The following is a 26,388-nucleotide window of genomic DNA, read 5'->3' on the forward strand; positions in this document are numbered from 1 at the left end:
CAATTTAACACTGACTTAAAGGCAACCCCAAACACCATGAACTTAGAAAAGGCTGTGGAAATTCAAGTTTGTGACATCAGAAATAGTAAACATCAGTAATTACACATGGTTCTTCAAAAAAAAAAAAAAAAAAGTCAAAAACCCCAGAAAGACAAAGAGGCAAGTTTTATTGCAAGACTACATTTAATAGATGAAAGAGAGAAACATGTATCAGAAACAGAAGATATGATTACCTGGATTTTTTCTTGTACTTCAGGCATTGGGGCTAAGGAGGGAGTGCTTAGTAAATCACTCAACCCAGCATTTGGATTGTGAGGGATCAATTTATACTGTCCACCTTCTCGTTTCAAATCCAAACCAAATATATCGGAGAGCAGATCACTCTCTTCTGTTAAAGTCTGCAGATCCGTCAAGTCCTCCGCAGGCAGTGCAGCTTCTGTTGGTTTCCTCTCCCCTTCTTCTTCCCCACGCACCTCATCCTGAGTGGGATCTGGCATATTAGCCAACAGTTCAGCCACCTTGATTTTCTTGGCTCCTTCTACAAGGCTTCCTCCAAGCAGCAAACTGCATATGATGCGAAAAAAGCCCCGGACAACGCTGCAAGCAAAATGAAGTAAGCCCACCAAAATGCTCCAGTAGGAAGAAAACAAAGCCATGATCATGTCTTTCATGGTCATTTTCTTCACTTTTTTCATTTGTTTCTTTAGACTCTTCATGCTGAGCATTTTCATAAGAGTCATTAAATTATACTTGAGAGCTACTAAAGCTGACTTCATGGTCACAAGAGAGAAGAAACCCATTCTAGGATCTTCTTCCTCAGGATTATCTTTCTCATTCTCCTCTTTATTAGCTGACCTTTCATTCAGATCTGACTCAGAGATCTGGGCAGCCAGTTGCATTTCAAAGATGGTATCCTCACAGAAGTTAACAAAAAGCTCCATCTTTTCTTTCTCCCCGCCTTCATTTACAACATCAAATATAAACTGTCTCTTTGACTCTTTTACCTGAGGTTTTTCCCACTGAGTCCGACTTGACTCACTTATTTCAAAATAAACCCGCTCAATGCGCTTTGCGCTGCCCATGATTTCTATACGTCCGAGGAAAGGCTGAAAGTAATTCAGCACACTCTCTGAGAGCTCAAGGAAAGTTTGCAAGCGCGTATCATGGGGCATGTGCTCTGACAGGTTGGTCAGGAGAACAGCAACATTGAAACCAATGTCTTTTGCCGGCTCATGAAATCGTTTCACAAACTCCTCGTAGTCCAAAGTCTCATTCTCATCTGTTTCCGCACATGACAGCAGAAACTCAGTTTCAGACTGAGTATAGTGCTTATGGCTTTCCATTGCCCTGTGAAAATCCCTTTTCGAAATTATCCCTTTACCATCAGGGTCATATTCTTTGAATGCGTCAGAGGAAGTCAAATCTTTCAGTTTTAGGAACATATCAAAAAACTTCAGAATCATCTCTACATTGTTCGATGATTCCACAAGCATATCAACCATCTGCTTTCCAATAGTTCCATTCACAACATTACCTAGAGGTGATGACAGGATATTAGAGATTATGTCAGCAAATATTTTGGCAAAGAAAAGTGAATAATAATGATTAGTGAAGCAATCAAAGAGTAAGAATGATAAATTATTGGATAACACAGCTAGCTACGAGATCTGAAGTCTTTTACTATTAATTTTACCCTAAAACTTGGACAAAATGTGCATGACTAAGTATTTGCCATTACAGAAAGGAATAATTAACAAGGCCTGTAGAGAGAGAACATACATTTAATACAGTACTAAAAGTGGGGCAGCATATTATAAATTTCACTACAGTGGAGCACAGACAGATCTAGTGCCACTAGCTCACTATCATCTAGATGAGCAGCTCCGTAGGTTCCTCACAGAGCACAGCCTAAAGAATTTACTTTGCTTCTCAGGAGCCTTCTGTGAGCCTAAAGCCTGGGGAATCATAATTTCAGGACCCTGAACACAATCACTAGATGAATGAACCTGTTCTTTATGGATAAGATTACTACCAAAATAAATGCAATATATTAAAATTGTTAACAAAATGACTGACAAATAATTTTGTCCCCAGAACTCAGGACTTCAATTTAAATAGTAAAAACCTTTTAATCTAACCCAAAACATAAGTCAAGTTCGTGGGAAAAACAAATAAAATTTCTGCTAGCTCTGGATTTTATAAAGTTCTCTCATTCAGAATTAATATAACCTATATCAACTATCCTACCTAAATCTCCCATTTACTTCCAGTCCTGAAAGGTCTTCTCACAACTGAGACATGAAACTTAAAAATGTAAAGAAATATAGAGCATTATCACTCAAATTAAGAAAATTACAAGGCTAAAAACTTTCCTAGAACAACTACGAAAGATATTTCACATTTTTATTACCTTCCAGCATAGACAGCAACATGACAACCATATCTTTCTGAAGATCCATTAACTCCTTCAATAGTTCAATTTGACTGGAATCCTAAATAATGAAGACAGTATATAAATATAAATGATACATTGATTTCTTGACATTTATTTATGTGCATGCGTATTTCACCTTGTAAAAAGCAGACTTAGAAATTAAGAAGCTAGAAGTGTCAAAAAGGGTAATACAGTGAAAACGTACTTAATTGCTTAACTCCTTCCAGTATATTTACACCATCACCTTTTTAGAAAGAGTAATTTAATAAAGGCAAAACTAAACGTGATAAAAGTTTTAAAACAATAACTGGGTATGTCAAGGTCATGGATGACACTTCTGTAATGTTTCCTGTCAGCTAAAATATTGTCACTTTTGGTGTAATCAAGTCTACAGCTACTGAAAATTGTAAAAACAACAGCAGTAGTACATAGTGCTCAAATTATAACAATTCAAAATGAGAAATTTCATTAATAGGCCACTGAACTTTTCAGAGGGAAAAAGAAAAGTTGAAAATTAAGAGTTAAAATATTTATTAATAAAATTCCATTAGCAAATCCTTAGACACGCATTAAGTTGATGGGTTTTTTTAGCCACCTCTTATCACATTGGGTTTACCGAGTTTACTACCTCACTGGCCTGTAGTCTATCTGGATAGAATTATTCAGCTACTTAATTTTTTCCTCAGTGATACACTGTTGTTGCATCACAGCACTGATGACAAATACTTGAGCAGCGCTGGTTTTCAGCAGGCAGTACCACAAACCCCAGGTGCTTTATGGCTGTGGCAGGATGCTTTGCCCTGATCAAGCTCATCTGCTTGGCCTGGAACCCGGTCAGGAGACGAAGCAGTGCAAGTCATCTGTGGTGAGCTACTGGTGGCACCACGGTGGTATTTTTTAGTGTTGAATATGGTGACAGGCCAGCGCCAGCCTGGCTTACCATCTTTAAACACCTTTGGAAGTCAGACTTGGCAGATAAGCTGCTAAACTGACCTAGAGCCCTATGACTGCCAGCCAACTTCCTTCTGCTATAAAAATCCCAGGTCACTTTCATACAGTCAGATTCTTCCACAAACTTGAAGTATATGGCATTTCTCCTGTGAATTTGGGACACCTCTCCACAGTCACTTCCCAAGGACTGAGAGAAAAAGGAAGAAGTACACCACAAAAAGGAGTGTGATGAGATGCATCAATCACACGCAATCTTTCCTCCGCTAGCTTGCACATAATTGCTTTAACAGAATTTTTTCCTAGAGAGGACTTTGACATTTAGTGTTAAAATTGATCAGTGTTTTTGGCTTCTAAACTGTGTAGTAAGTAATTCAGGTTAAGATCTGTCTGTTAATTTTTCTTAATAAGTAACTAGTCTTCTATAAATTTACCTGATCTTCATTAAAACTAGCAGGACAGTGATTTAATCATACCTCTGTATTTCCTTAAATTTAAACTGTTAACAGAACCTGAAACTAAGAAGGGTTTTCTTTCATTTAAACCCCTTTCTGTGAAGGTGTTTAAATGCAAAAAGGAGTTCTTTCTGTTCTTCAGACTCAAATAAAAGGTTTTTTTTAATAAGCCTTGCCTAAAGCACTCACTCCATCCTCAACAATGACAATTTGGATCTTGGATTGAAAATGGCATAATATGGTAATAACGAGATTTTTAATTGATTTGCCCTGTAAGTTTTTGCTACAAAACTTTTAACTATAAAAATTATTTACAACCTGGATGATCTTTGTTTATTTGGACTAAATACTTTCTTTTTCCACCTTAGATTCTTAAGTAGTATTACCATTACCACATTTTTACTTCCTGGTAGAGAAGATAGAAAAATAAAATGAAAAAACAAAAAACAAAACAAAAATCAAAACCCCAAACAAAACAATGATTTAATTTTGCTCCTGTTAAAATCTTGCTTCAAAGGTTCTTCAAAAGTGCTCTGGAAACTCAGGATTGAAAACAAAACCCAAGTATTTAGCCTAGGCAGGCCCCTCTTACAGACAAAAGCATATGGCAACTCCTTATAACTAACTCCACTTAATCACACTAAACACTTTTGAACACTGGTATTTTAACAGAATCTGAAAAACTTATTATTATATTCTTGCAATACATATTAACAAACAAAAGAGCTCATGTCTATTCTGGTATTTCCTGCTAGCCCCCATAGAGAGTTTCCAAAAACCAAAAGCTTGATCTCCAAGCAAGAGAAAGACACCATCACTATTTACAGTGATGCATTTGGAACAATACACTTGCAGTAGGCTGAGTTTCTGTCATCTCACAGAACATCACAAGTAAGTCCTGTTGTGCAAACATGCTGGGCTATCTTTGAAGCAGTGGGACGAGTATCGTTATTTTCTAGATTCAGTAATCAAAGATGCTGTGAAGCCACTCTGGGCACAGCTGAGACTATAAACTTGTCATTACTGTAAAATCAAATCTTGCCAACAGCCACATCATATTTCATAATCAACACATAGCTGCCATGTGTTTGATTCACTGCCAGTAGCAACTTAAATTCCTCTTTCCAGCATGCTTTAGTGGAACATGAAGAAAGCACAATAACCTTCACCGTGGCCTACCGAAATATTGACTATTTAAAAATTCTTAAAATAAAAAAGGTGTGTCAAAACCAGAATGGCATCTACAGGCACTTTAAAATGCACTTCAGCAGATATGCAACACATTTCTCTTGAAAGTCAGGCTTGACTGTGATGCCATTTGTGGGAAGAAGATTTCTATTTAGCCATAAAGTATCATAAAAAAGTCCACAAGTGTAAGCAAGCAGTCTGCTTTCATCCATTAAGTTCCAGGGGCAGGCAGAAAAATAATATGAGCAAAACTACTTTATGTGAAGACTACTTACATGGACACCTTTGGAGCCAAACAAGAGCTAAAACCTCAGAGACTTCAGAGCTGTATTTCTTAACAATAACTTTTGAAGCATATGACATTTTGCTCTAAATATGTCCAGTTATGTAAAAAATTAGAAACAGCAAATTCAATTAAAAAGTGTAATTATTTTAAATTATTAAAATTATTATTAAAATATAATAATAAAATATACAATACTTTAAAACTATTATTAAAATTATTTTTAAAAATTAAGAAATTGAAAAATGCACTGCTTAAGGATAGGATTCCTCACACCTAATTTTCACACTCTAAGTAACTGTCTGTGCCAGTCCCCTTCACTATTTATACATCTTATAAAATGAGTACTCACATCCAAAAGGAATTCACCCATCATAAGGTCTGACTACTCTCTACTGAGAGTGAAAAAGGTTTAGATGCAGACATGTGTTGAACTAGGGTTTAATAATGATGAAGCAGGGTTCAGTGCAGTAGCCACCAGCAAACATGATGGGTCCCGCACAAAAGGAAACTGCAGAAAATCTGTAAGAGAATTTTGGTCCAAAAGATGGGAACTGAGAGTTCTTTCTGAATATCAGTGATACGCTCTGTTTGCAGTTTGATCTAATCTGCTTTGTACCTGTGGCCAGTGATCCAATTACAGGCCTGCTATTCACACCTGCTCTAGTTTTGCAATTTACTCCCTCAATTTCCTTGTATTCCATCATCTCTATCTTCTGTTTCTCCTACCAACTGCTGTTAATGACTCAAGCATATTAACGGGTTTTTTTCTTCTCTTTCTCAAAAATGCTAGTGACTTACAAAGGAAAAAGCAAAACAAAAGGATACCTGAGACAGCTTCATCTGCATGTGGGCAAACACATGAAGGAAACCAACTACAGCATCCCACAGCCTGCTGTGTGCCAGACTTTGCTGATTCCCAGTGCATGGTCCCTTTTGTTCAGGCAACAAATAAACAAAAGAGAAAACCAAAGTTTGTTTGCAAGAAATTCAACAAACACAGGAAGAAATACACAACTGCATAGCTTGGGGTTGTCCTTTAGAAAATGCTATGGAATATTAAACATATCTAGAATTATGTATTTAATTAGACCACTGACTGTAAACAATGCCTAGTCCTAATAACCATTCTGCCTGTTTTAAGTCTCAATATACTAATATAATAACCCCATAGTGTTTGCAACTTTAAACAATAAATGGTACAAATCTTCAAGCTGTTTCTTCCTTATGTAGTTCTGTAAATTAGGAAAAACCTTAAAGAAGGTTAACGCAAAATTCACATAAGGGATTAGAGAATCAGTTTCCTGATTTTTTTTTTCCCCCAGCGTACTGCAGAGCACATCGCTAAAAAACACTTCAAAAAAATTCTAACTTCTGAAAAACAGGAGCACAAAAGCTTTTTAAGCCTCAAAGGAAAACAAGTAAAATCTCTACCAGATAAAAACACTACTTTTGTCTTGAGAAATATGTATACATTAAGTACATTTAAACAAATGCATATAAGTTACCTCTTTTTCATTCAGTGCTATTCTATCATATTTCATCCTCATGAACTCTAACATACTATTTTCATAATAATTATTTTCATCTGAATGACACCAATGTAATCGACACCTTACAGTCTAAGGAGATCCTCTCCAACTTACTCTTTATACGTAGAATCAAATTCTAATATTGTCAACTTATTTACACAAGCAATTAATACAGAAAAAATGGCACCAAATTCTTTAGATATCCTGGAAGAACTGCTATATTTCTATTTTGTCAGAGTTGATCCCAATCTCACTTATTCCTGAGTCTGCCTCAAGTGCATCTCTACAGTTCTCAAATATAAAGTGTGAATTCACCATTTCAAACATAGCATTGATGCCTTAAAACAGTGTAATTCCTGACAGAAAATACTATCCAATGTTATATTGACTAAATAGCAGCTATGATCTGCACTGAAATTAGTTTGCTCAGTGGATTAAAGGCCTTAGCAGTCAAATAAAAATGAAAAACAAAACTTTACAACCTTACATAGATGATTATTTATTAATAACTGTAAATTTTAATAAATTGATAAGATTGAAAAAGAACAGTGACAGGTGTATACACATAGATTTGAACATTTTGCTTCATACATAAACAAATACACTAAAACAATGTTGAAGAATAAATGCATCTACATTATATTTCTATGTTATATCTAGCTACTTTATATTTTCATGCCAAAGGTATGATGAATTTTCTTTCAAGTTCACAACATTATAATGAAATTAATTTACCTGGATATACTCTGTGAGAGTATTGAAAACTTGTTTTGCAACCTGGATGGCTTTGGAAAAATTTCGTTGTCCTTGTTCATCAATAACATCCTTCCCAGAATAATACCAATAGAAATCACTGATGGATTCCTAAAGAAAAACCAGTTGTTAGTAGCACAGAGATTTTGTGGCCCAACTGGCTCTAACTGGATATTCATCAATATAAGAAAAAGAGCATATGACAGCTCTAGTTCTGAAAATTATTTAGTTTATAAAGGCTTTAAATGAACCACCCAGTGATTCTCAAGTACTACTTCAAGAACTGTAGTTTCATCTCAAGGGAATCAATAGGAAAACAAATACAAGGAAAGAAATAACTTAAATGCCTCACAGCAAACCTCAAAAGAAAATGAATTAAAAATTAGTTGAGTTGGTATCTGATCTTAGAAATACAACCACCTGCATTCTGAAAAAGGAGTGCTCAGTATTACTGTCATGCTGCACGCTGTTCATTAAACAATGTCTCTTTATACTGCATGATTGATGTCTAGTCAGTAGTGGGAGCAAATCTTGCTTTGTGTGCACAATTCCTCTCTCCATCTTCCCCAAAGGCGAGCTTATTAAATTTTCAACAAAGTAAGCAATAGAATGAAAATCATTGTATCATCTCTACAACTTATACAGAATGCATAAAGATGGAAAGCAATGTTGAAGCAGCAGCAGTGTAAAGAAAAAAAGAAAAAGAATTTTCGAAGTCTGGAATTCTCAGAGCAAATAAATGAATGACTAAAGGAAACATAACCAGATAAATAGTTGTTTTTAAAAAAAAAATAAAACCACAACATACTATATAATCACATGCAGTGATCTCCAGAAAGAAGAGAATTATAGGTAAAAATTAGGAACATTTATCACAAAATATGTTTTCACACCATTCACACACTGCAATCTGGAAAAAGGTACATTTTTTTCATTACTTTCTACTGTGTTGTGACAATGAAATGTTTACATATTAAAAGGATTCAGGAGATAATGAAAAATAGATGATCAAAAGGGTTTTTAATCTAGCCTTCTGCGCTTTTTTTTCCTTTTGCCTTTTTTCCCCCCTCCTTAGAAAATGCACTCTTCTTACGCTTCACTCCATGCCAGCACATGAGCGTTCATTCACAGAGAGGCCAGTGCTTAGCCTAAACCAGAACAGATGAAAAGCAGCTCTCTGGAAATGAACCTGAGCAATACAGAACGCTTCTCACTCACAGGGTAGTTTCAGTCAACACCTGGGTACCTGTGCTGACAGACACACTGAGAGAGCTGCGGGAGGTGAACAGCCTCCATCACACTGCTGAGGGTAAAGGCTGAAACCCTTTCACATCTATGTTATCTTTGACTCTCCCAGCACAAAGGAAAAATTCTTAGAGCTGCAACCCCACTAGAGAATTTCAGCCTTTCTTGTCAGCTTGGGCCACACGGACCAGAATAAGTATTATGACAAATAAATGCGCTCCTCTGATTAAACTTGTATACAAGTTTAGAAGTAAGTCATATTATGTAAGTCGTATTTTCATCTACTTACTTAGTATAGAAATTACTTACCTGAACTCTCAATAAGTAATCCACAGTAGAAATGATAATATTAACAGTTGTGTTGTTACCAGTTTGAGTTCTCAGGTAATTCTGAAAATCTAAAAATTCAAATAGAAGTTTAATTTAAATTTATTTAAGTTTTAAAACTACTTCTGAAAACTAATTCTGATTTACAACGACCTAGAAAAGTTTAGCTTAGAGGCATGGATTGGGTTTTCTTTTTTTCTTTTTTGGTTTGTCTGTTTTTCTTTTTTGTCAATAAACCATTGTGTTCTAACATCTTATTGCAGAGATCACATACCAGTGAACTTCTGAAGCCAGAACCTTGTTTATATATTTCACCTGTAAAACTCAACTTGGTCTCACTTATGACTAGAACTACATCAATATCAATGGAAGTACACTTAGAATATATTTTTTTAAAATAAAACTAAATTACATAATTACAAAAATCCTGACAACCAAGTCAGAAATATGTCTAATGCCTATAAAGGAAAAATATCCCTTTTTTTCTCTTTTAATTCCCTAAGAATGACAGAGAGGACACAGGGAAATATACTCAATGATTAAAAATCACCCAAGCTGTGCACTACTTTCAATGTGTCCTTTTATATTTAAAGGACATGTTATTTCTCCAAGAAAGGTATTGTGTACATAGTGACTTCATATAAAATTCTAACTGACATTAGCAGGAAACAGTGCGCACCAGAAAGCAGATGCATGCCAAAGGACAATACATACAACTTCCTCCTACATTTTCCTCTGAATCTTCCATGTCTAGAAGTTATAAACCACGGACATTTTCCTATGGAAATTTAACTTTCCTAGTGGGTCAAGATCCAAAAGTCATAGTTTTGGAAATTATTATCTTATCTACAAAATTAGAGCTGTTAAAAAAATGCTGGCAATTGAAATCCACTTAAAGATTCTCCCTTCATGTACAGTCTAGCAGCTATTCCACCTTTCATAATATTTTATGAAGCTGCCAAACCTTCAACTATTAAGAGCTTTTATAATCAGTTACCATCAGCTTGATTTTGCTGCCTGGCAGCCTGCCCACAAACCTGAATTGTGTCCTTCACAAAGCAACTGAAGGAAGCGGAAGAGGTCACAGGTGAACTCATCATCCTGCATCACCTTTTCTCCTGTAGAAAGGCCAGATGGAAGCAGGTTATCACATTCTGCCAAGTAGCACCCCACAGCCCCTGAAGAAAATCTCCATAATTAATATTAAGAAAGAGAGAAGGGGAGAGAAAATTTATAACCACCAATCTATCTGAAGCACCTATGACATGTGCTTGGCAGATAGTTATTTGGTTATTAAAAAGAAATTAAATTGCAAAACATAATTTTTGATTTATAAATATGGCAGCATGAGCTTGGCAGCATTTTACAAATAATTCCTGATTTGCACTCTAGTTTGACTTCACTGGGCATGGAGGCTGTGTCACATACAAAGGTTAGGGTTGGATCAATTTGGTTCCCATTCACCACAAAAGAAGGTACTTAAATACAGAATGAAATTGAATCAATAGGTTATGAAAATCACTCCTTAAATGAACTTTTTGATTTTAAAATATTCTAAAACAACTAATGAAATTTGCACCTATGTGCACTTTCAAGAGCCATTTAGACTATTTAGAAATATTTGAGGATTTAGTACCTGTCTGCTGCTGACAAAGTGGGCATGTCTCCTTTGACAAAATAATGCAATAAATTTATAATTAATTAAGACCAAATGCCAAAATGCTGGACTGAATTAGGCCCTTCAGTTAGTTTTTTGGTAAAAATCTAATATCCAAATTGATAAAGCTTCAAGCTTTCCCCTCCCCCAGGAAATAGCATCCTAAAAAGCCCTCAATTCGCACATCATTATTTCAGGTACATCTATACATACAGTTAACTTTGTACAGGGACATGTGAAGAAGAGAAATAAACATTGACCTGGGAAAACAATCACAACTGAGGAAAATGTAGAACAGCTTATAAAATGACACACGAGGACAATACTATAGGAGTTAAAGCAATAAAGGCCACCTATCAAAAGTAAGAAAATTCCCATACAGAACCTTGGGGAAGTATTTTTGACTATGTACGCAAAGGTAGAAGTCACAGAAACTTCTACTATTTAAGAATATACATAATTTAAATATATAACAAACCCTATTTGTAAACAAGGAAAGGAGGGATATTAAAATGTAAGCAAACTGCAAAACAGTTTGAAAGAATTCTTCTTTGAGGGGATACAATTTCAGCTCTACAAAGACAGGATCTTTACTGTGTGAATAGGAGACCAGAAAAGTGAGTAAAAGCATTAAATTAAAAAAAAAAAATTAGATACCTTACTTAAATTAATGATTACTTCCATGCTGTTGAACTGGTAGATAATTCTAATTATAATATCCACATTTACAGATTACTATATTATTATAATTAGATTATCACTGTTTGGGATATATTTGGCTATGATCAATTTAATTTTCTTCATTCTAGCTGAAATGTAAACAGTATTTAGTATGATTTGGAGTATAAACAGACATGATCAGAAGTTCAACTTTATATAATAAAGTCATGAGGAATTATAATTTCCAGGTAAGGGCGTTCTCAGTCCACAGACTCAATTTTAAAGCGAGACTCTTCAGTATACTAGGAATAGAAATCAAAAGCATTTTGAAAACTAACATGAATATTTTAAAGTACAAATTTCACACTTTTCTGTTGACCTCAAGACAATGTTTGGTATTAAGAGCATGTATCACTAAGGCATATGCCAATATAATTTCTTATAGCATAGGGAAAAATAAGATGCTTTTCCTCCTAACTCTAGATGTGTACTTAAGGCAGTCACAAAAAAATACTTTGAATGACATTCCACGACATTTTTCTCCACTGAAAATATAACTACCAGGCACATAGTTTTTCAGTCACAGGAGACTGAAAACGCTTTTAGCTAATTAAACAATATAAAACAAATGACTATTTCTGTCAGTGCTAATGAACATGCCGATGTACCCAAGAAGGCAAAAACAGGAGGTGGCTGGGCTCTTAGAAGTATATTAATCAACATTACATGCAGGTTCAATCCCAGAAGAGAATTTCATATGCTGCTGGCCAAATGCCACAGTAGAGAAGATTTCTCAGGGTTAGTTACTGTATTCTTTTTAATTTAACTGAACTCCTGTCATGCTCAAAGTTACGTGTGGGGTCACATGCTTTGTTGAACTAGGTGCAAAATTAAGAATTACAGAAAGCCAAATATATGGTGAAGCCTCTATCACACATGTCTTGCTTGTAGCTTGACTGCTGAGATTGCAATGATTTTATGAAATAATTCATCAGGAAACTTGCTTAGAAAAATCAAGCCCATGAAAGGCCCAATCATCTATTTCTTGCGCATTAAGGCATCACTGAATCAAAGCCATCTGTAGGAATAAGACTACAGAATAAGTTACAGTTTAATCTTTTTGACCTCTATTTTTCTTGCTGCCTTAGGAAATAAGGTATTCCAGTAAAAGAAGGAAAACAAATCTCAATTTAAAATGTTATACAGACCCTGGATTTTAGTACAATTACTGAAATTTTTATTAAACATATTCCATTCTTATTACTGGAAGGGTCTTTAAATTAGCTCCACTGTAAATAAATCACAACTTGAACACAAGTTACTGCAAAATTCTTCAAAATCGTAAGGTGTTTAGGTGCATTATTGCACAAAAGCTGAAAGGTTTGTTCCTTGAAGAAATATTTTTACCTATTTCAAAATGAAGCAATAAAAGCCCATCTCAAACCATCTGGCCACACTAAGATTTAAAATGTCCTGGTTTTCAACTTTTACACCTGATCAAAATCAGACTAGAACCAATATTGGTATGGGCAGGAATTATCATTTTCAGAATGTACTTACTGACTACAAGCAGTGCCTCACTGACAACTACAGAACTGAAATGGAGATCCATTTCTTTCTATAAAATTCAAGAGAGCAACCTTTGCTGCTGTGCACACAAATTCATGCCAGTTCACACAAAGATTTGCAAAGAATGTACTTACAAACATACACACTACATATAGTATTACTTAGGTTATTATGAAAAAATATTCTTTAATTTCTGTTGATATTAGATATATTCTGGCAAATAGTTGCTTAGATGTAAAAATGCTGCCATTGCTCATGCTGTATGTAAATGGTATGGCTGTACACACAAAGGCTTTAAGCCTGCAGCTTTTGCAAAACTGGCAGTTTGTGTTTGTGATATACAGGAACAGAGGTATCATGTGTAGGAAACAAAAATAAAATCAATGAAAAATTAAATACATGGATTTTTTTTTTTCATTGAAAGTGCATGTGTCAGAGTTCAATGATTCTCTCCCTCTTTCTTGATTTTATTTTTTAAATCCTCAGTGGAAAAGATCTGACTTCTACTGTTACTCAGAAGCACGGGATCCATAGTACCTATTACAGATATGTAAAAATACTTTCAGTTTTCAAAGGGGAACAGGACTTCTCCTATGATGGCTGTGAAGCAAGAGCAAATCTGTCCCATGATAAAGCAAGTGAATCTATTCTTATCACAAGATCCAGACAGTATTGGGTTGGATTGTGAATGCTGCATGTCTTTGACTTTTCAACAATCTAATTCAAGTAAGAAATGCACCTGTTTCCTCAGTGAGTGAAATTCTCTGAAGTTAAGTTCCCTTTTAAATGCAAACACTGATTCAAATACAGTTTATGAAGGTGTAAAACACCTCTCCAATGCAGGCTAGAGTGGATTAAACAGAATTTAAGCATCTACTTTAAGTGTGACTGGGTTGGTGAAGGCCAAAAGCATATTTATTAATTCCACATTAATAATGGCTGAAGACAGCCCTGATGTGAACCCACAGTACAGCTAGTTATTATATCACATGTACTTCTCACATTGGTAAAAGTCCTTTAAGAGCTACTGCCTCATTCTAAAATTGTATTTTATTAAAATAAGGCTTCTGTGAACCTACAGAGAAATGAAAGAAAGCTATGTTAAAACTTTTTTATATTAAGACGTTGAACATCAAAATAGAGCTTCTCTGAAAAGGGGGGATAAAAGGTAAAATAATCTAAGTGTTACTTAACTTCTCAAGTTTTATACTTCATATAAGTAAAACAAGTCTTTCCAAGAGAGAAAAACATTGCACTTTCAAGATTTTTGTGACTCAGAGTGAAATGGCAAGGAGTATGTTAAATGACAAACCACTGCAAAATATTAAGTATTTCTAAATGTCTTTGATTTTTTAACTCCCCCCTTTTTGGAAAAGGAAACAGAACAATCAAAACAAAATACATACAGAAGAAACAACATTGAGTACGCCACAAAAACAAGTAAGAAACACATTTGCTAAAGAACCATCAATGTTGTTACCAGTGGGGGTTCCAGGGTTTGGAAAGGAAAGGTAGTACCAGTCAGAGGAATATCAGGACAAGGCACTTACGATGTGGACAGCACAAAGAAACAACTGGAATAGAGCAATAAATTTCACATCCATGTTGACTCAATAAAGGGCTTTCTATCATTTGCTAAGGTTGGCATGGGACCAGAAACAAGAACTGCACATGAGGAAAATTTGACTTTATTCCCATAAGTTTCAAAAGCTTTTCTCTGACTTCGGGAATAATAGTCTCAGGAGTGTAGGTTGCAAAGTCAATGATAATTACTCATGAATGTGCTTCTGCAGCCGATTCACATGAAATGAGAAACAGGCTAAAATGCACATTTTGCATCCCATCATTTATTTCCTTGGGAATCAATAAAGCTATCTTTAATTGAGGAGCAATTAATTACTCATAGAGTCAGCATCTTTCTCAAAAAAAAAAAAAAAAAAAAGAAAAAATATTTCTCATCTTTGGTATTTCCTTTGTAGTATTTACAGATGGTTATTCACAGGATTGCAGACATAAGAGCTCAGGTATCATATAAAATCTAGGATTTTTTAAAACTGTTCATACAGGAGTTTCCCCACAGACACACTGGCTTGGTTTTCTTAATGCTATCAGGTATTAATACCAATACCTGTACAGCTCTTATGTAAACAAGTTTTCAATTAAATGAAAAAGGTGTGCTTCATAATATTAAAAAAAATACTATTTTAAGGTAGCATATTATCAACAACAATGTAACACTGAAAGGGCAAAAATACAGTCTGTTTTTGGTTGTATTTGGTTTTCTTTTGTCTTGAATTTTCAGTAGCTAGATATTAATATGCAGGGAAAAAATGGTATTTGAAAATATTATCCCTTTGTGCCAAGAAATCTTTGACGCAGTGATTCCTGTATCTTGACATTGCTACTGCTCAGTACCAAAGAAAACAAACAACAAAAAAATTATCCTAATCACCGTGGAGAATTTTGTTAAGCTGCCAAATAGAAAATTTCCACTGAGAAAATAAATAAAACACCAGATCATCCTCCTCCCCAACATTTGGCTAATGAAAAGACATCTGCTGTGTTGGACTTCATTGTTTCTGCTGACTGGTACACACATTTTTGTATTTTAAATTCTCTTTTCACATGGTGACATGAACATCTCATAGCAACTGCGCCTACAAAGCTCCTCCTTTACTTGAAGTAAGGAAACTGTGAGGTATAGCAACCATAACACACCAAGTAGCTTTCACAGTAAGGAAGAATCACTGGTAAACAATATTCTTTCCTCTAAATTAGCAATGCACCTCTTTCTTGTATCAACTGACTGCATTAGAAAAACCTAGCCAGTGTCAAGTCCTCTCCTTATTAACCACCCTCAAATCCTCACTGGATCCACCACTGATTTCCTGTGCTTGCACAAATCAATGCAGCAATAAAGCCACATTCAATACACAACAAAAAAACTAAAGCACAAGGCTTTGTGTATGTATATATTATTATTTTTCCTTTTAACATTCATCCATCGCAAATACTGGGCTCGCTAAAATGAAAACAAACTAAAAAAGAAACAGGAAAGAAAAGTATAAAAAAGCTTGTTGCTCTTACACCTACTGTGCCAGTCACTGTGCAAATCCTGAGAAAGAGAGGAAGACCAAAATGGGAAGGTTTGATGTGTAAAACAAGAATTTTAGAATGAAAAATTGCAATACGAACAGAAAAATCACACTAGTTTAGCAATCTTACAGGGAAAAAAATCTAGTGATATTCAGGAGCTGTACAGTGCTGACACAAAGCTAAGAGCAGGGAAAATAAGGAATAGGCAGTTGTTTTTAATAATTACCACGCTCATGGGTGATGACTGAGGAAGGGAGGACAGGACAATTAGTTCAAAGAAAAAGAAACAGGAAAAAAAGAAAAAAAGGTGAGAATTTGTTTTACCAAATACAAAATATAGTTAGTATTGGTTTTGCCAAAATTAGTTCTGTACTAAAAGAGAAGCATCAAATTAAAAAAAAAGAAAAAAAAAAATCCCTCAATTGAGGAAGCACAAAAATACTCTTAACATCGGTAGAGTCAATTATGCAGCATTCAAAGATTTATTTATATTTGCATGCAAAATCAGTCATTTCTAGAAACAGAGGTCAAAAGAATAATGAGCCAATATCTTGAGAGTCGTTCAGATTCCAACATTATGAGTAAGTTTAGCTATGTAATGGTAGAAATGTCGTCCAAAAGAACAAAAGGTTGTGTAGAATAATCTTCAGTAAAACATAACAGTAATGGCCAAAATTGATATGCCAGATAGCTGTACCAGTGCTCAATTTACAATCTTTTAACTGAATTTGATCCACACAGGTTCACTATTTTTTTTTCACTCACAAGTCTAGAAAGATTTAATCTATAATTTAAACTCTGTGAGCATTTTTGGTGAAGCAGAATTTTTGACTGGCCTTGAAGTCATTCAGACAAACATAATAGTTAATAAAAAAATCATTATTTAAGCAGTTGAATATTAAAGAACTAGGCCGCATAAAAGACCTACAGGCACAAGGGACAATGAGATATGCAGTGTTGCTGGTATGAATTATGATCCCTCAAATGCAATAGGAATTACAAAGTCAAGCTTTTTTACCTTGCTTTTAAGATAAAAACATGTTAAAAGGTTAGGTCACTGTAGGATTTAAACATAAAAATGCACTGTAAAAGATTCTGAAGATAAGGGAAGAAAATGTGCTTTAGTAGCTCTATTAAGCATGTAAGAATGAACTTAATGTATCCAGACAATCACAGTGAGGGGGAAGTAGAACTTACAATCATCAAACAGAAGAAAGGAATTGACAATGAACTAACAACACCAAGGGTGGAAAGCCAAATCAGTTCAAAGTCAAAAGCAGAGTGAAAATTTTGCAATATTTCCCCAAAGAAAAATAGAAAAACATTATTTTAAACAAAAAAAAGCTTTCCCAGACTTTTTCAGAGTAGATAGATTTCTATTAATATCTTATATTTAGTCTATGTCTTAATTAAGTGGTGTGGTTTTCAGTCTAAGAAATCAGGTGGGAACTTATAATTTCATTTTATGCTGAAATTGGTTGGAGACTTCTGAAATGTTTTACATTAATAAATACCAGTGTTCATAACTGGAATGTGTTTTCAATTTTACATGTAATGTCTTCACTTCTTCAGAATGATGAGAAAGTCCTCTGAGACCATTCTGAAACTCAACATAGCTAATGATATACTGTGGGCAAGTACTGGCTTAGGGCACGTCAATTAAATAGAAATCACTTTTAGGAAACTTGCTTTATCTTCAGCCTCTAGTGTGCATTCACAGGGTTCACGGAATCATAGATTATCCTGAGTTGGAAGAGACCCACAGGCATCTTCAAATTCTAAATCCTGGCCCCATGTGGGAAACCCCAACACCTCACTGTTATCCAAACACTGCTTGAACTCTGCCTGGCTGGTGCTGTGGCCACTTCCCTGGAGAGCCTTTTCCAGTGCCCAAGCACCCTCTGGGTGAAGAACCTGTTCCTTACACTTAACTTAAACGTCCCCTAGGTTCCCTCAAATTCAGCCTGCTTCTGCAAAACTTAAAAAAGGTCATGAAAAATTTCTGCTCAACCAACAGTACCTGATCCCTCTTCAGTCACCATGCCAAGGCCTTCTGCTTTGTTCTGACGTTCAAAAGCATTTAGGTCAAGAACGCTGCGGTGAGAAAAATTACATTGTCCTGTGATTAATTAAATATATGCAATATTTAATTTTGTGGAAGTTAAAAAGGATGTGTGATTTCACTGAATTTTACAGCATACTAATATTAAAAACCTACATCTCAGCGGCTTGATGTATGTGTCTGTTACAAGATTACAAATCTCAGCTCAACAGCCTTAACCTGCTTTTGCCCCAAAAGTGACCACAAAATTCAGCTCTATATGACTGACCAAAAAACAGGGGAATGTTTGCATTTATGATATACATACTCATTTTTAGGTGCTATAAACAAGTTATTGACTACTATTTTATTATAGCCCAATTCATAACAAGCACCAAGGTCCATTAAGAAACTGTCATTATTGGTTCTACTTAGTGCTTCTCTCCCTCTCCCTTCTGAAAAGCTGAAGCTGCCAAAAGGGAATATGTGTTCAACTAAACAGATTTAAGGAACATATACCTCACATATTTCATTTGTGAACCTGTGAGGTTCTGCCTTTCACGGCTTTGCATGCCAACTGGCCAGGGGTAACTTCTGTTCAAAAGCAAAAATGGTTGTAAAAGGCAGCTGAAAATAGAATTATTGCAGCACCTCTGCTGGCAAGAAACTTCACTGATTTCAAAATGAAACTGGGCCACAGAGAGCATTAAGAAAAAAGAATACATAATTAAGAGAAAGGAATACACCATGTGATACCCTGGACATAACAAGAAGACTGAATCAACTGATTCAGGGATCCCCTTTTAGCCCATGTTTTATGCTCATTAATATATCATTTACTGATACGGTTTATTCTTGGAAATTACATATAAAACATTTAAACACATACATTTATATATTAAATACCCATGAATGGACAAAAAAGTCATAGCATCACTGCAATTTATTAAAATTAATTAATCTAGTAATAAATTAGACATTCCATTTCTTTTTATGACTTCTAAGAAGTCCTATGAATAATTCTAACAAAGATGGGTTTTTCGACAATTTTTACGATTACTTAACATGGATCATTAATCTGATCTCTGCAGGATTACTGCATACCTCCAGAGTTAAGTATTCGCCACTAAGGAATGCTCCTAACTCTGGAGTTGTTTTCTGCCATATCTCAGGTAAACTCAAATTCCATAAATATTCTTGAAAAGAGCTTTCTTACAAAGGTAGATCCATATCACAAAGATTTTCACACCACGAGCACCACCCTGTCCTTTAACCCAAATCTTGCACATTACAATATCCAAGTGCTGTTCACAAGATCTATGTAGAGGATCATTCCAGAACTATAAATGCCATGGAACAAAATATAAATGCAAAATAATAAATTTTTCAAGTCAATACTTTCTTACCTACAGGACTGCATAAGACCAGCAAGGCTCTGAAAGAACCCCACATCCTTTTTATCCTTAAGGTAGTCAAGCATTTTCTGCAGCAAACACAATTTATGCAGAGAATTAATGTCCTTATTATGTGATAATCTAGGTAACTCAAAACTATATGGATTCAATACTACTAGTGATGTTGCTGTTTGGAAGTACCTCTAATATTTAAGAGCCTTGCAGAGAAAAATCCCGATATCAAAACCAAAAAGAACATTTAATGCTCATGTACTTTTTAGAAAAGGTTATACGTTTTAATCATGCTTCCTAAAGCATGGAAAATAAAGACAGTAATAAAGTAAACACAGCCAGAAGAATTTAGTGTTTAATAAAAGGGCAATCTTGCTACTACTAGGCTAAAAATTTGTGTTGACACTATTGTTTCAACACCAGATGGGGCTTTTCATAACCTCATTTTGTTTTAAATTACTTTATCAGCAACAGCCTGTTATTAGTAATTTGAGCATATTTTAATTTTTTTAGCTTTGTTATAATGTGTAATAACTATCTGAAAACAGATTGCAATACCAAGAATTTATTGAGTGTACTGTGATTCTAGAATGCAACGCATTGTTGAGTAAAGGTATAGGATGATACCAGAGCTCTCAGTTGTGAAGAAAACCCACAATTCTAAAGGTTAGTCTTAGTAGGAAATTTGAAGTAAAATGTGAATGATGTAAAACTATTTTTGCAAAAATAATAGGAAGAATGGATAATAAGAAGTCTCCAAAATGGAGAGCACATAAGCAGACAGCATTAAGAAAATGTATCAGCATATACCCACGTAAACCCAAGATTACAGAAAAAGAATACCCCAATCAACAACATTGTACCAATTAAAGCAAGGAACTCCAGAGGAGGAGGATGATAATGACTTTTCAAAATCAATACTGTTCCTCTCCCCCCACCCATACCATTCTTTCCAAGGAAGAATGAAGAGTTGATCTTACAACCTAAATGAAAATTGGAAAGTTTAGCATAACACCAGAAAAGAACAGGTAGAAATGAGGTAACTGAAAAAACAAGAATTCTTATGTTTTAAGTATGTAATTTAGACTACTAGCATTTCAATGCAAAAATACTAAGTGCTTCCTGCATTTTTATTCATTAAGACTTTAACAAATTATTTTTTAAATAATTGTAGGATTTTTAAATAGATTGTAGGATTACAAATTTCACAATTTTCCTAATTTAATATCATGATATCACAAAGAACTGGCAGTGGTTCCAGCAAATAATTTCTGCACTACTTGTAGTACTTTCATGTCAATTCCTGGCAATGACAACTCCTGAAAAGAACATTATTTTGCTTGCATTCAGCTGATTCACCTGGGACCTTAATTGTTCCCAGTTGTCTGTATTCTTTAAACAGTACTGCAATAATTTAGTAATGGCAGGTATAAACCCTTCAAAACACAGGAATCTTCAACTAGTACAGAAGATTAAACATGAAGGATTCTTTTCACATAACAGATTTGTCCACTGGGCACCAAATTATCTTACAATAGATTGGTTATTCAGGATTTTCTCTGCTTTTATCAGTGAGAGTCTCCACTGCATAAGCTAAGAACTTCTGAAGTTGTGTACTGTTCTTTTTGGTGAAGACTTGAGTCAGCAATTTTGCTCTACTGGCTATAGGACAATGGCAATCTCCCAAGAAAGCTCTTCTTCCCAAAGAACTCCTACAGAAGTAAATAATATAAAATATCCCCCTTACACCTGAAGTGCAAAACAAATCTCTTTTACCCTTGTAAACAAGAAATACCCACTAATGTACTTTTGTATATAATTTTATCCCACAAACAAGAGTAAGAGGATAAACTGTGTGACAAATAGTCACACTACTTAATGTGCTACTACAGTAATAATGACCATGGTAAAAAGACCTTTACTGGCTAGAATGGGTAGAAGAAACTAGTAGCTTACCTGTTGAACAGTAGAATTTCCTCCATTTAAGATGGCAATTCCTAGCTTTAGGGTAGCTGCAACCATTGGCCCCATCTCACCTTTAAAATATTTTAAAATATATCTTTTGGATCATATATAAAATTAAGAATGTTTTATTAATTTATTTATCAATTCAATGAAGTGCAAAACTGACCTATTTTTCCTTAATTTCTTCATGAGTACCTGCGGACAAAGTGTAATGTATACAACGTACACATAAGAAGCAAGACATAAGGCAGGAATAACTGAGTTCAGTGAATATAAACCATGCTTCAATCACTAGAGCATCCAGCAGTTGGATTTAAGGCAGAGCTCACAATGATAAGCCAGCTTTCAAATTTAAAAATGTGTCCCCTCTGCATTAAAATCTGGATGTTTCTTCTGGTTTCTTCAGAAAATGACAGTGACCCAAGCAATTAACTACAGTAAACAAAATTTGTAATCAGGAATTTTTAAAACCTCACTGTTGCGGAAACAAATCACAAAAAAAAAAAAAAAATAAAGCATAAAATCTTATAATAAAACAGTTTCTAAGGGAAGAAAGCATAATTTAAACTTCTGAAGTATTTTATCAGAGGACACCAATAAAGCAGATATCCACAACTACTTCAGAACTGCACACATTCCAGAGTATGAGGGCCATTTTGTCATTCAATGCTGCTAAAGCTGTGAAGTACTTCACACATCCTCAATATTAGCACTAGAAAAATTGATTATAACTACAAAAGAAACAATAGCCTCATGAAAATTATTCACCATACTTTTCTGGATTAGCTGTCAAAAATTTAGAACTTTTGAGTTCATTTTAAAAGCAAACCTTAGGGCCAAACATCTGCAGGTTTTCCCAATAAAAAAACTAAATCACTTCAAAGTTCATTAGAAATAAGATTTAAAATCTAATCTACACACCAAAACCTTACCTTTACTTGCACTGATTGTCTGCAGGACCATCTCAGCAGCACCCCGATCATGCAGTCTGGCTTGTTGATACAGAAGTTTTTGCTTTTCCATTTCTTTTTCCTGAATAAAAATTCCAGTCATTTAACATGAGATTTGAGTTACTACCAATCCCCCAAAGGTTCTTGGTTTTCTTTTAGTATATGGGCTCTATGGCAACATCATGAACCATTTTAATACATACGATGCTATTGAACGAATATTAACAGGTTCAAGTAATAATCTCCACTTGGTATTTTTTTTCTTTAAAATGCTTTTAGCAGTTTATCTGGAAAGAGTCATCTCAATTGTGAATCATTAGGTTAGTTCAAAGCCCATGTTCATTATATATACTGCATGTATCAAACTTGCACTTTCGTGCTGTGTTTTTGTGCAACAGCTCATACTCTTAATAATCTTCTATAGTGTGACCATAACTTCATACTGCTCAGTATGTGGCTCTTGAGTTGCAAGTTGCTGCTGAATACCAGAGTAAAAGAAGCATCTCAGATTTTTTTTCAAAACACATCATTATATTATAATAAAGATTGTCCCTCTACTAACAGAATAGTTGATAGAATACACTGTGCTTTTATATTTTGTATTCTCTAGCGGCAAGAAACAATACTGCATGGCGTTGCTTGAGCAATGGTGAAGTTTCTTTTTTGTAATTTAAACTACTACTGAAAACACAAAGAGCATAAAGAGCAAACATAAAGGCACAGTTAATTCCAGATGAGTTTCAACTTTCATCAGGTTAATTGAAGTTTGCTGGAGAATTGAGGATGACTAAGCAGTATAAGTTGCAAAATGGAAGTTGCATAGAGCCCTATGACAGTGAGTCCATCAGATGGCGTGGTAAAAAGCTTACTCAAAAGGAACATGACACAATCAGTTAGTATCATGTCCAAAAACACAACGCCCAAAACATGTATGACCTAAAAGCAGGAACAGCTGCAGCAGAAGTAGCCAGAATGACAGCTTTGCTGCCATAAACTTTCCATCCAAATTACGGAAAAAATACATTGGAAGATGGAAGAGGTTTAAAAAATGAAGGCTTGCTAAATAGAGGGTATGAGTAATAAACTAAAAAAGGAGGTAAAAAAGAGAAATATGTTCAAATGAATGAAAAAGAAACCTTTAACTCAAAAGCAAACCAACACAGACATTTATGCTGTTACCAGAGAGTTCTCGCCGAGGCTGGCAAATTTGTTTCTTAAATCTTTGATAATATCGTGCTGCGGAAACAAAATTCATCAGGGTTTTTTTTTTTTTTCACACTATTAGCTCTTCTGTGGTTAAATTGTATCTTTCTTTTTGCTTTAAATTATGTGACAGATCTAGATGGAGGCACAAAAAGGAAAAAAAAAAATGGCAGCGTTGCTTTGTATTGAGCCATGCTAGGGTTTGAAAGTTTTGCCTTCATGTTTAAACCTCTTCCTGGGAGTTCAACAAAAACAAAACAGAAACATACACACACGCACACACACAAACCACCAGAAAACCATGACATCACAGTTTCAGTATAGCTACAATAAAATATTTTCATTTGCTTCAGAAGCCACTGAAAATTGATCAGCCTTTCTTTTCTTAAAACCTACTTCCTATTTCTAGGTACTTTTGATTTTGGACTCAACGCCCTTTTATCTTTCCTTCATTGCAAAATTACTATTCTCAAGCCTAACACCAGCTACACTACTGTCATTGTACAAAGTTTTTTGATAAGAATATCAAAGATTTATAAGAATGCTTCCAGTGAGGATGTATCTGCACAATCTACACACCAGCTTCTTGCAATGGCAGTACAGAAGAACAGTAGGAAGAGACATTGCCAAACAGCTTAAAATGAGGGAAGTGGCATTTCCCATGGAAATCAAGATGTCTAGGATATTAGTAATGAAAGAGATCAAAAAAAGAAAACCAAAACCAACCAAACAAACCAATCCACCAACAAAAAAAACACAAGCATTTCTTCTAAAAGCAAGCATTCTTTGATGATAACCCACAAAGGTTATGGTTCTTTCTTTAGCTTCACAGTGCATTTTCACTGTTGCTCTCTCCATGCCAAGTCAATACATATATATATATATATATATATATATATACATATATGATGGCAGCACTTAAATGAAGTGGGCCAGCCATTGCCTACAAAGTGTACTAAATTATTAAGGTTATCCCCATTTCTCTAAGATGTGTTTACAGTTTACACTGTTACCTATGCTACCAGTTGCATCATTCTGCACTTCATCCACTTGCTTGCCATTGATGTCAAGAAAACGACCAAAGTCATTAGCCAATGATTTGAACTTTCCGTCATTCACCAAACCATTACAAAAATAGCAAAACCACTTCACTAAATGAAACATTTTAAATAATTAAACAGAATTTAAAAGAACAAAAGCCAAAAGAAATATACCCCAAAACAAAACCAATCCTCAATGAAGAACAAATCTATTTTATCCTGGATGTTTTCTACTTAAACAGGAAAAAAGTTGACCACTTATAAATGTACATACATGTGCTCTCATATTAATGACTTTTCCCAGAAACATACCAAACCAAGGAAATTTTTGAATCATACTCTTGGAAAACAGAGACACAAGTATTTCCTACTCCATTCTGTTTTTGGGGGGTTTTAAATCAATATGAGCAACCATATGCCAAAATAAGTTGGGCAAAACCACAAGTTTTAGTTTCAATTTGTAGGCAACAAGGTTGCCAAACCTAAAGAGAAGCTTTAACTGATAAGTAAGTCACTGAAATTTTTAAATTTCCTTGGAATTCATTCAGAGATTGATTCTTGGAGTTCTCCTGGGAGCTAGGACATATGGAGAGGTTTGTTTGCTGCCACCACTAAGCTCCAAAAGACAGACTGCTGGCCTAAGAATGATTGTACTTTTACAGAGTATTCTTTATTCTTTCTCATTTTCTTTCTCTTTTTTTTTCTTTTTTAATACAAAATCACAATACTAAGTTAAAGAGAATAAATAAAAAAATGTAAAGAACAGAAATTGCTTTCAACTTAGCTATTAGAAGATGAATGCTTCTCCTTTGAATGGTTTTCATATTTTATAATTTTCAAGACTTCTGTTTAGTCCCGAGAATAAATCCTATTAGGCAGGTCTTACAGTTGCAAAACATCTGTTCATTTCAATGTCAGGCATGCATAAGTTTAAGCTCTGTAATTAAAATATCAAGTACTCATGCATAATACTTCTGTACCTTTTTGCATGTGCCTCTTTATATATACTTTAATCCTTTACATTGAGTATATGCTGGATTATGCTCTATAAATAAAATTTAATTTTTCCTAAATCACTGCTTTTGGACTTCATCATTGAAGCATCATAGCTTATTGCAAGGGTTTTGGACTCAAGGAAATCTAAAGATCCTTTCCAACCCAAACTATTCTATTAATAAATAACACATTCTGTAGTGTAGAGAGTAAAGCCATGCCTTAGATTCCATACAATCCATTAAATATAGGGAAAACTGATGAAAAACACATCTTTACATAGTGTGATTGGAATGTTTACTTTCCTTAAATTGATAAATTGAATATGGAACCTGATCTTAATTCATTTAATGAATAGTTACTTATTGTAAATATGTGGTATATGGACACTAAGTGGTTTATTCAGGATTTGTGACAGTAATAGATAAAGGAAACCATCTTCAAAGGGCTAGAGCCTTATGAGGTTGCATTATTTGTATCTACAGAAACTTGAAAATTTTTGTCTGAGGTGACAGCACAGTGTACCATTTTGTCAACAAGTTTGTGAACACAGAAGTCTATCAACCAACTTGCTACCAGTAACAGAAATGAAAAGAATGAACATAGGAAACTCTATTCCCCCATTTATTTTCTTCCTGTAAAG

The 26,388-nt window shown here is 34.6% G+C and overlaps 1 protein-coding gene across 1 annotated transcript in view; it reads right to left on the minus strand.

Moving 5' to 3' along the window:
• RYR2 (ryanodine receptor 2) overlaps positions 1–26,388 on the minus strand; it is a 286,628-nt gene that overhangs the window by 25,141 nt on the left and 235,099 nt on the right. The window contains exons 83-93 of the mRNA XM_062489006.1: positions 22,492–22,591; positions 21,551–21,630; positions 19,595–19,671; positions 18,168–18,241; positions 16,374–16,391; positions 10,203–10,283; positions 9,148–9,236; positions 7,576–7,704; positions 6,137–6,241; positions 2,411–2,492; positions 234–1,534 (exon numbers count right to left, since the gene is read on the minus strand). Coding sequence (XP_062344990.1) covers positions 234–1,534; positions 2,411–2,492; positions 6,137–6,241; positions 7,576–7,704; positions 9,148–9,236; positions 10,203–10,283; positions 16,374–16,391; positions 18,168–18,241; positions 19,595–19,671; positions 21,551–21,630; positions 22,492–22,591 — 2,136 coding nt within the window. The remainder of the gene's footprint in view (positions 1–233; positions 1,535–2,410; positions 2,493–6,136; positions 6,242–7,575; positions 7,705–9,147; positions 9,237–10,202; positions 10,284–16,373; positions 16,392–18,167; positions 18,242–19,594; positions 19,672–21,550; positions 21,631–22,491; positions 22,592–26,388) is intronic.

Source organism: Cinclus cinclus, chromosome 3 (assembly GCF_963662255.1).
Source record: "Cinclus cinclus chromosome 3, bCinCin1.1, whole genome shotgun sequence".
Lineage (NCBI taxonomy): Eukaryota > Metazoa > Chordata > Aves > Passeriformes > Cinclidae > Cinclus > Cinclus cinclus.